This window comes from Orcinus orca, chromosome 13, assembly GCF_937001465.1.
Source record: "Orcinus orca chromosome 13, mOrcOrc1.1, whole genome shotgun sequence".
Taxonomy (NCBI): Eukaryota; Metazoa; Chordata; class Mammalia; order Artiodactyla; family Delphinidae; genus Orcinus; species Orcinus orca.
In genome coordinates, this window is record NC_064571.1 from 14,291,308 (window position 1) to 14,306,003 (window position 14,696).

Genomic DNA, 14,696 nt, shown 5'->3' on the forward strand with positions numbered 1-14,696 from the left:
AGATCTCCCACATCTTCAGGTCTGCCACAGTGCCCAGGCCCAGGCCACCCTTCCTCCAGGCAGCTCCTAATCAATGAGCTTTGCCGAAAACCACTTCTGCTCGATTCTTCCGTGCTCCAGGCTTCCCACCGGCCTGGCTGAGAGGTTCAGAATTGCACTACAGTCAGATGCTCTTCCCACCTCCTTCCCTCCCTCTTTCCTCACACAGCCCTGCACTGCAGGTTGAAACCACCCACCTCCAGACTTCTAGTTAAGCCCAATAAAAATTTATCTCTTTCAGTCAGATATTTTGTTACTTAGAGACAAATGCATCCTAAACTGACACACCACCCACAGGCTGACAGGAAGAGACAAGCATGATGTCCACCAGATAACAGACTATAGGGTAGACAGTTTGTGAGGATTTTTTTTTTTTAAATCCTCCCCTTAGGTAGCAGTCTAAGGGAAGGATATGAAACAAGAAGCTGGTTTAAAAACAGGAAAATATTTAATCCATCCCAAAACACAAAGAAATGAAGGGAACTACAGGAAAACTATCTACCTATGATGGAAGAAGGGTGTTACTGGTTTCAAGCTCTAATTTCTATAATCTTGAGGCTTTGATGCATAGAAGAAAACTATCTTGTCCTTCAGCTACTCCCAGCTATTCAGAAATAAATTACATACATCTGTAAAAGAGTCCTGGCCTGCTAGAAGGGAGACAGACAGGAAGGAGAAAGGAGGATCCATCTACAATCAATTGATCAAAGACCAGCTGAGTGACAGCACAGAGCCATCCTAGGCAGAAGGACCGGGGATGCTCTGGTGTGAACGAGGACACATAAACCTGGGCTGGCTCAGGGGCTGGGCCATCAGCCTGTGCTCAGTATTCGTATTTCCATCTTCAGCCAAAGCCCCCTGGGAGCAAAGCTCTAGATGCCCCCTTCAAGCCCCCTGCTGGTTGGTTTCATCGTTATCTCGCCTCTTCCAAATCTGTGAGAAATGAATACAATAGATATTTAGGAGCTGGCATTCAATCCACAAATATTTATCAAGTACCTAAACCTGCGCTAGGCAATGGACAAACTATCACCCCACTTGTGTATTTGTTAAGTCCCCTGAAACTAACTCATAATCTTTCAGAAAATTCCTTCATTCAACTATCACTTTTCTACCCATCCTTCTCTTCCCATTCCAAACTCCTTTTCTAAAAAGTGACTCATAGTCAGACCTGCCACTTTAGACAAAGTCACCAAGGAAAGAGTTATCTCTGGAACGAGCAGCGTCTCCCTCCTTTTTTACAAAGCTATAGCATCTTCTTAGCCTCAGTCTTCCTTCTCTGCATGTACTAGGACAGTTAGAAAAAGAAGACAGAGATACTCTACTCCATGACCTCCCGACCCAGTGGAGAGGACAGTTACACTAGTCCAGCTGGTGCTCCACGAAGACAGGAGACGGTGCGGTGGGGTCACGAAGAGTGCTGACTTTGCCCGGGGGACTGGGGAAGCTTCAGAGACAACTCCTAGCTGGCAGCCCGGATGGTTCTGGGCTCTTCCTCCTTGAAACCAGACCACACACTCGCAAAACTAACCTGGCTCACCGTAAGCAGAACCTCCTTGCTCACTCATCACTCTTCCCTGCTTCTCCACCCTTCTCTTCCCTGAAGGTCACTCCTGGGCTTCAAGGGCCATATAATCTGGTCCCACCACACTCCCCGGTGCATGTCAAAAGGCACCCAACCTAACTCAATCCCATTCCATGCCTTCACCTACATCACTGCTCTCACTGGACCCACGCTCCATCTCCTCGGTGCTCGTTGGAGTCTGCGGCCAACCCACCTGAATGTAAGCCTCCGACAGAGTGATCATCTGGGGAAGGATGTCAGTCACCTGGAGGTCTTGTAATTCATACCATTTGCCTGTCCCCTGCAGAGAGTACGAAGGGCTGGGTTAGTCTGCTCTCTGAAACTGAAAGGGTATGAGAGGGAAGGGATCACAGCTGAAAGCTAGAAAAATCAGAATAGTCACTAGACCATCACCCAGCAAGAGCTGTACGTAAAAGGGTGCACGGCCTCTGCTGGGCATCATTCAATTTTAAGACTTTTTAGGGTGTTCATCTTGGCAAACTCAATTCCTGCTGAGGACTCCTTGAAGTACAATGGAGTCTCAAACACTGTACGCCCTTTAAGGACAATAAAGAGAAAGAAGAGGAAGCCCTCTACTCCTCACCTAAGATGTCTCCCTGCTGCTCAGAAGTGACGGAATAGACACACTGACTTAGGAGGTGCAGTGTTAACCCAAAGTGGACATTCCCACCCCCGTCCCAGAGGACACAGCAAGTTGGTCAAGAAAAAGTGTCCTTGGTGGACACTGTCCACCGTACTAACCTGTTTCCTTTGGCCTAAAAAAACAGTGCTGCAAATACAGCAAAACCTACCTTCCTTCATGCTTCCATAAACAAGGGGGAAAAGAGGGTTCTGGATTATGGCAGAGGCACCTCTGGAAGCTCACCAGCCCCACCCATCCCAACTTCTAAGAAACGCCAAAGACAGATACACTCCAGGAATTCTGGGTATTCCAGTAGTTCAGAACAGGAGACACAACAAAAGCTCAGGATCACATAATCAAGTCCCTATTCCCGGTAAAACCAAATATCTAGGTTCAAATCCCAATTCTACTGACTTCAGATAAATTATTCAAACTCTGAGCCTAGGTTCCTCACTTGTAAAAAGATGGTATTAACACCTATCTTGAAAGTGTGTTTTAAGGATATAAACGAGATGAACATCCATGAGCACGTGGCATACTGTGTAGCACACAGCAAAGCGCTTGATGGACAGAGCTAGTTATTATTAAACCCACGGCCCCAGAAGACTAATCAAATTAGAACAATCTGTGCTAGTAATCTGTGTGATACCAAATATATCTTAAGCTCGTTTCAGCCGTTTTCAGCAAATTCACAAAATTTTTTTAGCTGAAAGGGAACCTACACACCAGTGCTTTGCAAACTTTAATTTCATACCAATCAGAGGGTCTTGTTAACATGTAGACTGTGATTCAGGAGGTGTGGGAGGGGTCTGAGACTCTGCGATTTGTAACGAGTTCTTATACGATGTCAGTGCTGCTGGTCCAAGGATTCCCCTTTAGGTGGTAAGGCTCTAGTCTAGGACAGCGCTTGTCAATCTTGGCTGCACACTGGAAATCTCCTGGGAACTTTAAAACATCACGATGCCTGGTTCCCACCTCCAGATAATCTAACGCAGTCTTAACTCTGACACTTCGGGCCAGAAAATTCTTTGCTGCGCAGGCAGCCTGTGCACTGTAAGATTATTTAGCAGCATCCCTGGCCTCTACCCAGTTGAAAACCAACAGGCACAAATTATGTTGTTCTCGCATAACTGGCCTGGGGTGGCCCAGGTGTCAGGAGTCTAAAATCTGCCCACAGGGGAGTCCCATGTGTAGCCAAAATTGAGAACCGTTGCCTTAAACTGACCACTGTCCGCTCTATTACTTGCAGAATCCCAAAGTCAAGGATAAGAAAGAGCAAACTGAAAGGAGCGCCCTCTGAAATGCCAAAGGAACACCACCTGCTCCTGCCACTGCCACCATGAGAAGTCAGCCCCACTCACATGATGAAGCACATGAATCCGGTAGGAGCCCTCAGAGGGCTTGCCGTCGTGTACAATGTTGGCGATGAGGTCGTAGGTGGTATTCTTGTGCACCGCCTGTACTTCTTCAGACAAGTACTCTCTCAGATCCACATTTCTGATGATGATGAAAATAAAGTGAAGATCAGACAAAGCCTACTAGGTTAGCCCTGTAGAGGTTAACTGTCTTACCCAAATGGACCATGAAGCTCTGGAACCCTATTTCAGGACCCTGTATCTAGGTGGGCTTGAAGAGCCATGGGAGCCCAGGTTTGTGGAAATTCATACAATCTGCCATAAAAATGAGTCACGCTGGAAAGACTGGCTCTATGGGAAAAGCACACTTTAAAAGCATGCTTAGGACAGGGAGATCAGCTCAGTGCTTTGTGACCACCTAGAAGGGTGGGATAGGGAGGGTGGGAGGGAGATGCAAAAGGGAGGAGATATGCGGATATATGTATGCGTATAGCTGATTCACTTTGTTGTAAGGCAGAAACTAACACACCATTGTAAAGCAATTATACTCCAATAAAGATGTTAAAAAAATAAATAAATAAAAAGTAAAAACTAAAAGCATGCTTAGGAACTTCTCTGGTGGTCCAATGGGTAAGACTCCACGCTCCCAATGCAGGGGGTCCAGGTTCGATCCCTGGTTGGGGAGCTAGATCCTGCATGCGTGCTGCAACTAAGAGTCCGCGTGCCGCAACAAAGATCCCATGTGCCGCAATTAAGACCCGGTGCAGCCAAAATAAATAAATAAACCAATCAATAAATAATAAATTTTTTTAAAAATCTAAAAAAAAAAGCCTAGCAGTCAAAAGTGCAGGACCTGGAGTCATTCAGATCTGATCTGGAATCGGGGCTCTGCCACCTCAGAGCTGTGTTTGAGTTGAAGCAGGTGACGTAACCTAGGGCTCCTCTGTGAGAATGAGTGCCACCTTCTCCTCTGAGATGAGAACACGTGTAACCGCCCCACCCTCTGCCCTATCTGGGAATCAGCTGCAGTGTCAAGGGGCCACCTGGTCTCTGGCCTTAGGCTATGAAAGTCTGATCATGTGGGTTGTCACTGTATATAATCACTGTAACAATTTCAATATGGCAAACCAGGCAGATCAATCCGATTTATTTTTTTCTTTGATCTTCTGGAACCTTATTTGTTTTTCTTTTAGTTAAATAAGCAAAAGGTTACAAGTAACAAAAATCCACCCTAGGTAGTTTAAGCACAAAAGGGGTATTTATTCAAGGGTTTCAGACTAGGAAATGCAGCTGAAACCAAGCACTGGAGAGGCAGCAAGATCCGAGAGGCACCTGCCCTCTTTTCTGCTTTGACATCAGCTTTACTCTTTTCCCACCCAGCTTTCTTTCCTTTATGGAACCCACACTGGCTACCCCACAGCTTCCAAATTTCTCAGTTCTGGTTGCCAAAAGAGACTACTGACTAGGTTCCTTCAACTGGGACTTAGAAATATAAAATTTATTTTTAATACCTGAACATTCATTTTTTAAAATATAGAGAAGCATTCTTGATGTACTTAGAATAAAACCTGCTTTTGTGTTTTATTTGTTGAATTCTGTCAGCTGAAGTATATACATGTACACCGGTTATTACGAAGTCAAGAGCTATAATAAATGCTTACTGTGAAGACTCCGATGACAATTACTAAGATCTCTCGAATAGCTAAATAGGGAAGTAGATTGACCGTTAACATGAATATTAAGAGAATGCTAACTACACTATTTTCAGGAAAAATATAACCTTCTGTAGCCTACAAATATTTATAAAAATTTAAATACAATGTAGAATAAGAGAGATTATATCCTATTTCTAATCGCTGTAGAACTGGCTGATGTGCTACCACTCAAAACACAAAACACAGTAATGTCATCTCTGGAAGGATTTACAATAAATGCTAATAGCAGTCACATCCAGTGGTCACTTCCAGATATGTATCTCCTTTTGAACTTTAGACTATGAATATATTATCTCTCCAAAAATACAAAAAGTTTTCAATGCAAACCATGTATTAATAAACATCTTTGTCCTAACTATACTATGTACCTTTCTATGTGTTCATGATAGCTATTTATTTCTACAGACTGACAGTGTCCCATATAGATCAAAGAGTCGTTGCTGCTTTTTGTTGCGTGTTTTGTTTTGTTTTGGCCCCTCAGCTTGCGGGATGCTGGTTCCCCCACCAAGGGTCAAACCCGGGCCCCGGCAGTGAGAGCGCTGAGTCCTAACCACTGGACTACCACGGAATTCCCTAAACAATCACTGGTAAAATAAAATTTAGATATGAGTCTGAGGAAACCCATGTGAGCTCTAGAAATGCCTCCCGGCTGCCAAAAACTGACTTCTTGTATGGTTTTCTCAGCTTTAACAACAGCTGTTCAGACTTCTCTGAATGAGTCCTAGAGAAATCTTCAGAAGTATTTATACTCAAGTTTCCATGACTGAAACGAAACTGTTTAAGTGACAAAAGGGAATAAATACATGTTAAATCATTTGTTTTAGAAAACAGTCAACGGAGCAAACCATACTCATCCGCCAATCAGAACTGTCCAATTTTGAGACCACCTAAGTAGCTGGAAGTGAAACTTGAAACCTGTGCTCCAGAAACCCTACCTCCAAATGAGCAGAGGGTCCTGATCCCTGCAAGTCTGAATCAATCTCTGGTAAAAAGAAGATGTGTTATGAGTAAAACACAGGAGAAGAATTAGGTCTGATAAGGGTCCTCTTCAAGAAGCGGGGACCTTGGCTAACCTAGAACTATATTAGTCTAAAAGTAATGACAGCGCACAAAGTAATTACAGTACAGGTTTCCAGAATCAATCACACAGTTTGATGTTCTCTAAAAGGCTGACTGGTTGAGAAGTAACCTTTTTCTCAACTTCTCCAAAGCTTTCTGAAAGACAAACTACTGAAGTCAGTTACCAAAAATCCAAATGCAACTGGTGGCAAAATAAACATACTACAGGTCCAATATAAAAGAACTGCCGGAGTAAGGAAATTTCTGTGGTGACTGAGCAGGAACTACCACCAACACATAGTCCTTCCTCTGGAGCTGCCCTGGAGTCAAGAGCGCTCCTTCCTTCCAGGAACAAACTGGTGACTGTGGCAATTCACAGAAGGCCAGTTCTGAACTAAAACCCTGATACACAGACTTTCAAGGAAAGCCCCTCTGTGGTCCTACGCAAGTTGGCAGAGAGCTGACCTTCATGTGCCCCAATTTCATTCTACTTGTCACACAAACACAATACTAGAGAAGAACAGGATGAAAAGTGTGTGAAAAGAGAAAAAGAAGTTCTCCTGTAATCCTAACTACAAAGGTTTTCTCTCCTCAACCCCCACTGTTAAGAGTCCTGGTGATGATGGAACCAGAAACAATAAAATGTTACACCTGGGGCTTCCCTGGTGGCGCAGTGGTTGAGAGTCCGCCTGCCGATGCAGGGGACACGGGTTCGTGCCCTGGTCTGGGAAGATTCCACATGCCGCGGAGCGTCTGGGCCTGTGAGCCATGGCCGCTGAGCCTGCGCGTCCGAAGCCTGTGCTCCGCAACGGGAGAGGCCACAACAGTGAGAAGCCCGCGTACCACACACACACACACACACACACACAAAAAAATGTTATACCTGGAAGGACCCCTAGGGCTCATCTAGTCCAAGCTTCTCATTTAATCCAGGAGAGAATATGCAAATGACCTGCCCAAGGCCACATGGCTAGGATGGCACAGAACTCTGACTTCTTTAATATTAGTTACTACCCTCTTAAACACTACACAGAATTAAGAACCGGTACTGGGACTTCGCTGGTGGAGCAATGGTTAAGAATCCACCTGCCAATACAGGGGACACGGGTTCGATCCCTAGTCCGGGAAGATGCCACATGCCGCGGAGCAACTAAGCCCAAGCACCACAACTACTGAAACCTGCGCGCCTAGAGCCCGTGCTCCACAACAAGAGAAGCCACCGCAATGAGAAGCCCGCGACCGCAAAGAAGAGTAGCCCCCGCTCGCTGCAACTGGAGAAAGCCTGCGTGCAGCAACAAAGACCTAACGCAGCCAAAAATAAATAAATAAAATAAATAAATTTATTTAAAAAAAAAAACCGGTACTATTTTCAAAGGAGAACACTGGCAGTCCTGGAGCAGTCTGGACATCTGGAAAATGGAAGCAATGGAGGTAGAAAGACAAGAGAAGAAGATGAACATTTGCCCCTTACAGCTCCCAACTACTTTCTAAGGTTTAAAAACACCACACTTCTGAGCTATTACAGCACGGTAATCCTATCATCCATCCATCCAAATCGTTCTCAGTAAGAAACCACCTTAGGGCTCCGCTCTTACCTTATCTAAAAGCCCACACACAGACCCACATTTCTTCCTGCCAGCCCCGCCACCAGGCTTCTCCATGTTCTCAGAGAGATCATCTTCAGAGTGGGAAAAACCATGTCTCTTGAGAACTGGAAACCAACTGTCTACCTCCAAAAGGGTCTTGCAGGAGCCTTCTGCGACTCCTCCAAATGTCCCATTAGAACACTCATAAATGTCTGCAAAAAGACAACTACGTGGTCAATTAAAAATAAGACTATACGTCAAAACGTATAATGTCCTCATCAATAGGGAGAAACTGAACACATTTCAGACTTTATCCTCTAGGGAAGAAATAAGGTAGTAGGGCCCCAAGAAAGCAAGACAAATCTAGAGTCATCCCCACTGTCCATCCTTAACTATAGCATACGAGATGCAATGACCAGAAAACAGATGGACAGACTAACTGCTCAGGATTATCTTCAAAGCCAGGAGAATCCTACCTGTCCTACCCTACTTTTACCAACTGTTTTTCCCTTTACTGAAAGACTACAATTCCCAGCAAGCAACAGGAGAGAAGAAAAAGGAGGAACTGCCTGCAGGGAAATATCCATCTTTGAGGCCCCTAAAATATCTCTATCCTTCCAATAAAAACCCTTAACTTATGTAGTGTAGGTAGGTGCCTTGCAATCTCCAACTAAGACAGTCCAAAACTAAGAGTGGCACAAAGATATAAAAAGAAATTCAAGCTCATGCCCCCTAAGAGGAAGTGAAGGAGGGGAACACTCACGTAATAGGGAAGTTGACAATAGTCGGATTCTTCTCCACAAAGAAATTGTTCTTAGTGAATCTCTTAATACAAAAGATTAAATATGGAGGCAGCTTGGTAAGCTGGAAGCGCTTCAGAAAGTTCTCCTTGTATGTCTTATATTCCTAGAGATAGAAAAAAAATTACCAAATTAGAGCAGGGACATGAGTTTTGTTCTGGCTTGTTTGAGGTTTTTTTTTTGTTGTTGTTGTTTTTTAATTTATTTTTTGTGATACGCGGGCCTCTCACTGTTGTGGCCTCTCACGTTGCGGAGCACAGGCTCCGGCCACGCAGGCTCAGCGGCCATGGCTCACGGGCGCAGCTCCTCCACGGCATGTGCGATCTTCCCGGACCGGGGCATGAACCCGCGTCCCCTGCATCAGCAGGCGGACTCTCAACCACTGTGCCACCAGGGAAGCCCTTGTTTGGGGTTTTTTAATATAATTTTGCCTTACATGTAGAATTCAGAAGACACCTGATCCCAGAAACCACCTACAAGGCTGAGGAGTAGCTGTTTAGCTACGGCTAAAATACCTCAACTGTGGGCTGCATTTCAGCCAGCACACAATCATACTGTTGAACTCCAACCACAGTATGGATATTCCTTTCTATAAGGAAAACAAAAACGTCAAGTGAAAAAGAGGATTTGTTAAAAGCTCAGAATTTAAAAACCATGAGAGTCTCACTTAATTCAAAATAAAGAAGAGCTTCCTGACCACTAGACGCATGCACGGTGCAACAGGCACTTAGGAGGCAGCGAGGAGCCCCTCATCACTGAGGGTTTTCCAGCAGAGCTGTCAACTGACATCCCACGTTCCTTCCTCCTCAAAGGCCCCGACACTGGTGGGTCAAGTGCAATCTGTTGGGCAACACTCACTGAGGCCTCACTCAGCACGTTTGAGGGGATGGAGTGGTGGGGGCCCAGGACATTCTCCTCAGCCCAAGAGGCTTAAAAACTAGTGAACATATATTTACTTTTCCTTAACACAATCACAATGTAGTACAGTAAAAACTAAGAGATAGGAATGAAAAACTAATCATAATCAGAGAGGAAATACCAATGAGACCATCACTCTCTAGAGAGTCACATCACAAGAAAAGACAACTACAGATCAATATTTCTATGAACATGGACGCCAAAATCCTCAACAAAATACTAGCAAACCAATTCCAACATAAACAACAACAAAGACTTATACACCAATTATACATGACCAAGTATGACTTATCCAGGAATACAAAGGTAGCTTAACATCCAAAAATCAATTAATGTAATGTACCATTTCATATTAATAAAATAATAAGGCAATAAATAGGAATAACCGAAAACCATACAATCATCCCATTAGACACAAAAAAGCATTTGACAAAATCCAACATCTTATCATGAGAAAAACACTCAATAAACTACAGATAGGAAGAACTTCCTCAACCTGATAAAGGGTATCTATGAAAAATCCACAGCTAACATCATACTTACTGGTGAAAGGGATTAAGATCAGGTACGACATAAGGATGTCTGCATTTACCACTTCTATTCAACACTGTACTAGAGGTTCCAGCCACAGCAATTAGGCAATAAAACGTGAATAAGTAAATAAGAAGCATCCAGATTGGAAAGGAAGAAATAAAACTATCTCTGTTTGCAGATGACATGATCTTGTATGTGGAAAATCCTAAGAAATCCACTTTAAAAGTCTGGCAAGGTTGCAGGATACAAAATCAATATACAAAAATCAACTGTATTTCTACACACATGCAATTAACAAGCCAAAACTAAACTTAAGAAAGCAACTCCATTTATAATGGCATCAAAAAGAATAAAATATTTAGGAATAAACTCAAAAGAAGTTCAAAACATACTCTGAAAACTATAAAACATTGTTGAAAGAAATTAAAGAAGATAAATAAATAGAGAAACACCCCATGTTTATGAATCAGAAGACTTCTATTATTAAGATGGCAATAATTGTCAAACTAATCTACAGATTCAACACAATCCCTGTCAGAATGCCAGCTAGCTTCTTTGTAGAAATCCACAAGCTGAGCCTCAAATCTGAATGTGCAAGGAATTGTAAGGAACCCAAAACAGCCAGAACTATCTTGAAAAAGAACAAAGTCGGAGGATTCACAGTTTCTGATTTCAAAACTAACTACAAAGCAGTAATAACCAAGACTCTGGTCCTGACATATACGTCAACGGAATAAAATTGAGAGTCCGGAAATAAACCCATGTGTCTATGGTCAAATGATTTTTCAACAAGGGTGCCAAGACCATTCAATGCGAAAAGAATAGTCTTTTCAACAAATAGTACTAGGACAACTAGACAGTCAGTCATATGCAAAAGAATAAAGTTGGACCTTGTACTTTATACCATATACTAAACTTTAAAATGAATTAAAGCCCTGAAATGTTAAGAGCTAAAACTACAAAAGTCTTAGATGAAAACACAAAAGTAAATCTTCATGACCTGGGATTTAACAATGGATTCTTACATATGACAACAAAAGCACACACTATAAAAGAAAAACTAGACGGTATTTCAACAAAATTAAAACTGTTATGCCTCAAATGATACTATCAAGAGGGTGAAAATGCAAGCCACAGAATGGGAGAAAATATTTGCAAATCATACATTTGATAAGGGACTGGTATCTAGATCATATACAGAATTCTTACAACTCAGTAATAAAAAATAGATAAATAACCTAATTTTTAAAATGCACAAAGGATCTAAATAAACATTTCCCCAAAGATGATATGCAAATGTCCAATGAGCACATGAAAAAATGGTTAACATCATTAGTCATCAGGGAAATACAAATCAAAACCATAATGAGATACCACTTCACACCTACTAGGATGCCTATAATCTAGAAGATGAACAATAACAAACATTGGTGAAGATGTAGAGAAACTGGAACACTCACACACTGGTGGTAGGAACATAACATAGTGCAGCCACTTTGGAAGACAGTCTGGCAGTTCTTCAAATGGCTAACCATAAGAGTTACCATATGACTCAGCAATTCCACTCCCCAATACCCACCCAACAGAAATGAAAACACGTCCACACAAAAACCTGTAGACTGGTATTTATAGTAGCATTATTCATAACAGCAGAAAGGTGAAAACAACTCCAGATGTCCATCAGCTGATGAATGAATAAACAAGATGTGGTGTATTCATACAATGGGATGTTACTTGGCTGCAAAAAGGAATGAAGTACTGACAGATGCTACAACATGAATGAACCCTGAAAACGCTGTATACTAGGCGAAAGAAGCAAATCACAGAAGACCACACATTATATGAAATGTCCAGAAGAGGCAAATCTACAGAGGCGGAGCGCAGATTAGTAGTTGTCTAGGGCTGGGGGAGACAAGGGGGTTGCAATGGTAACTAAAGGGCGATAAAAAACAGCAATGATGAAAATGTTCTAAAGCTGACTCTGGTGGTGGTTGCAAAGATCTGTGAATGTAGGAAAAAACCACTGAACTGTAAACTTTAAATCACTTAATTATACGGTGCTGTAAATTGTATCTCCATAGAACTGCTACGTTTTAAAAAACTAAGTTCCCTTGCCACATGATGAGTAACCTGACAGCGCTGGAGAAGTAAAAACTTTCCCGCTCTAGCACACATACCACAGCCACACCTTCTTGTAAATTTCTGATCATCTAAGGGTATAAGCACTACTGGAAAAAACGTCTTTTTGGTGACATGAAGTAACTCATCTCTGCGTGACTGAAATAAAATACTGTACTAAAAGCAAAGAAAAATTTTTAATCAAGTAAATGCCAAGAGATTTCACTGCCCACATCTGTGTCTATGAACAAGTTGACATCAAGAAGCCCTAGTTTTAATTATCTCAGAGTAGTGAAGGATAGACAGATTTAACACCTAAATGATGTCATAGCCTAACTTGAAAAGGTTTCTCTGGAATTTATGAGAAAATACGGGGGGGAAGGATTTCACCCTGGACATCAGTACCACATTCACACAGCAAGGTGTTAGCTAAACTCACATTACAAGAGCACTATTAACCAATTTTATTGGGTTCAAAGTTTTGTTTGTGTAAGTTTGTTATAATTTAATACGTGCTTAAAAGCTGTAGGTATAAAAGGCTTATACCAACATTGATGTTTATACTATTTTAAGTAATATTATAATAACAATAAATTTAAATCAATCCTGAGGGTCCACGGGAATCTTAATATTACTTAAGTTTGAACAAACAGTAATAATAGGGACCATGTGGCACAGTTGAAAAAGTCAGATGAAAATATCCCCAGCTCTGTCATTTAAAACCAATATAAACTAAAACGAAATAAAATAAACTGAACTAGATGAGCCCCAAGGTCTTTTGCCTCCCCAAAATGAAATGAGCCTAAGAAACAGGCTAGATACTTTAGGTTACCTATCTCTATGCGTGTGCGTGTGCGTGTGCGTGTGTGAGAGAGAGCAAGAGAAGGGGATGGGGGTGGTGGGGAGAAATGGGCATTTACTATCTGAAAACCAATGAACCTTAGCTAAAAAAGAGAGCAGAAAGGGTTTGGAATGAGGCATCAAGTTAAAAAAAAAAGAACCAAAGTTAAAAAGTTTAAAAGAATCAAAAAGGATTAAATTTGTCTAGGATGAAGAAGGGAATTAAACCGAGAAACGGTTAACTCAGCAGATAAAAAGAAACCTTTAATTTGATGCAGAGCAATGGTAGAACAAGAATAAATTTTTTCATTGTATTTTAGTTTTGTTTTTTTTTCCACTTTAATACTGATGTCATGTTTTTTAAAAGACGGGAGCCTTTCGTACTTTTGTGAGTTCCTACTATCCTAAATACCCCCTTCCTTTCTCCATACTACCCAGAGGCACTGTAACTCAAGTTAAGAGTTGGGGGTGAAACATCAGGAAGTCTGGGAGGCTCAATAAACACAATATACTTTAAAATAAACGCATTACATAGACATGTGGCAATTTCCAAGTATAAAAAGAAAAATGTCAAGAGAGAGAACGGGGTATCAGCAGGGCAGGTGTGCTAATGGGCTACCTTCTCAGTGATGCCGTTGAACTTGGCCAAGATGTTGAAGAGCGGCACCTGGGGGATAATGAGCTGCTCCTTCTCGTCCTTGTAGAGGGGGGCAGTAGGAAGGTCCAGCGTCAGGTACATAAACGTGGACTCCACCATCGTCTCTTGGTACTCATCATTGTGGAGCAGCTGCTCTTTTTCTTCTGCTGGCTAGCAGTGAGGGAGAAGCAAAAGGAGGGAAGGAGTGTGAGCAGAGTGGAGAACACCACAGATGGAAAGAAACGATGTTTCTGTTACATTTACTTCATTTAATATTGAAGTGAACCAAGAGGGGTGCCCAAGAGACTGGGCAGTTTCACGTGCAGTTGTACCTGTTTAGATTAATGCAAAAACCGGGCTTCCATCTTCAGAGAGATTTTATTTAAATACCAGACTCTTTTAAAAGTTTTTAGATGATCTAGAAAGCTTATCTGAGCTTTCTGGAAAAAACACGCCAGCACCACCCAGTGGCCAGAACACTGAAATCAGTCATCCCTCGGTATCTATGGTTGGTTCCAGGAGCTGCCTTGGATACCAAAATCCACAGATGCTCAAATCCTATAGTTGGCCCTCCATATCCACAGATTCTGCATCCTCGGATTCAACCAACTGCTAAACGTAAACGTAGTAGTTTTATGTATTAAAAAAAAATCCATGTATAAGTGAACCAGTGCAGTTCAAACCTGTGTTGTTCAAAGGTCAACTGTTATATCCAACCACTACCTCCCAAACTAAAGCACACTGGTGCAACAGGAACCTAGAGGAAGTGCCACTTGGCAGGTGTACTGTAGAACCTCTTCCTGGAGCAAAAGGCTGTACCGGGGCTTCCCTGGTGGCGCAGTGGTTGGGAGTCCATCTGCCGATGCGGGGGACACGGGTTCGTGCCCT

The 14,696-nt window shown here is 42.4% G+C and overlaps 1 protein-coding gene across 9 annotated transcripts in view; it reads right to left on the reverse strand.

Moving 5' to 3' along the window:
• Positions 1-468: 468 nt before the first annotated feature.
• The window catches only part of USP39 (ubiquitin specific peptidase 39), a 30,201-nt gene continuing 15,973 nt past the window's right edge, over positions 469-14,696 (reverse strand). For all 9 annotated transcript variants that reach the window (XM_004271601.3, XM_033431381.2, XM_033431383.2 and 6 more), the window contains 5 exons: positions 13,791-13,979; positions 8,725-8,867; positions 3,608-3,743; positions 1,818-1,904; positions 469-972 (listed from right to left, as the gene is read on the reverse strand). In XM_004271601.3, the coding sequence (XP_004271649.1) occupies positions 925-972; positions 1,818-1,904; positions 3,608-3,743; positions 8,725-8,867; positions 13,791-13,979 (603 nt within the window). In that variant the 3' untranslated portion in view covers positions 469-924. The remainder of the gene's footprint in view (positions 973-1,817; positions 1,905-3,607; positions 3,744-8,724; positions 8,868-13,790; positions 13,980-14,696) is intronic.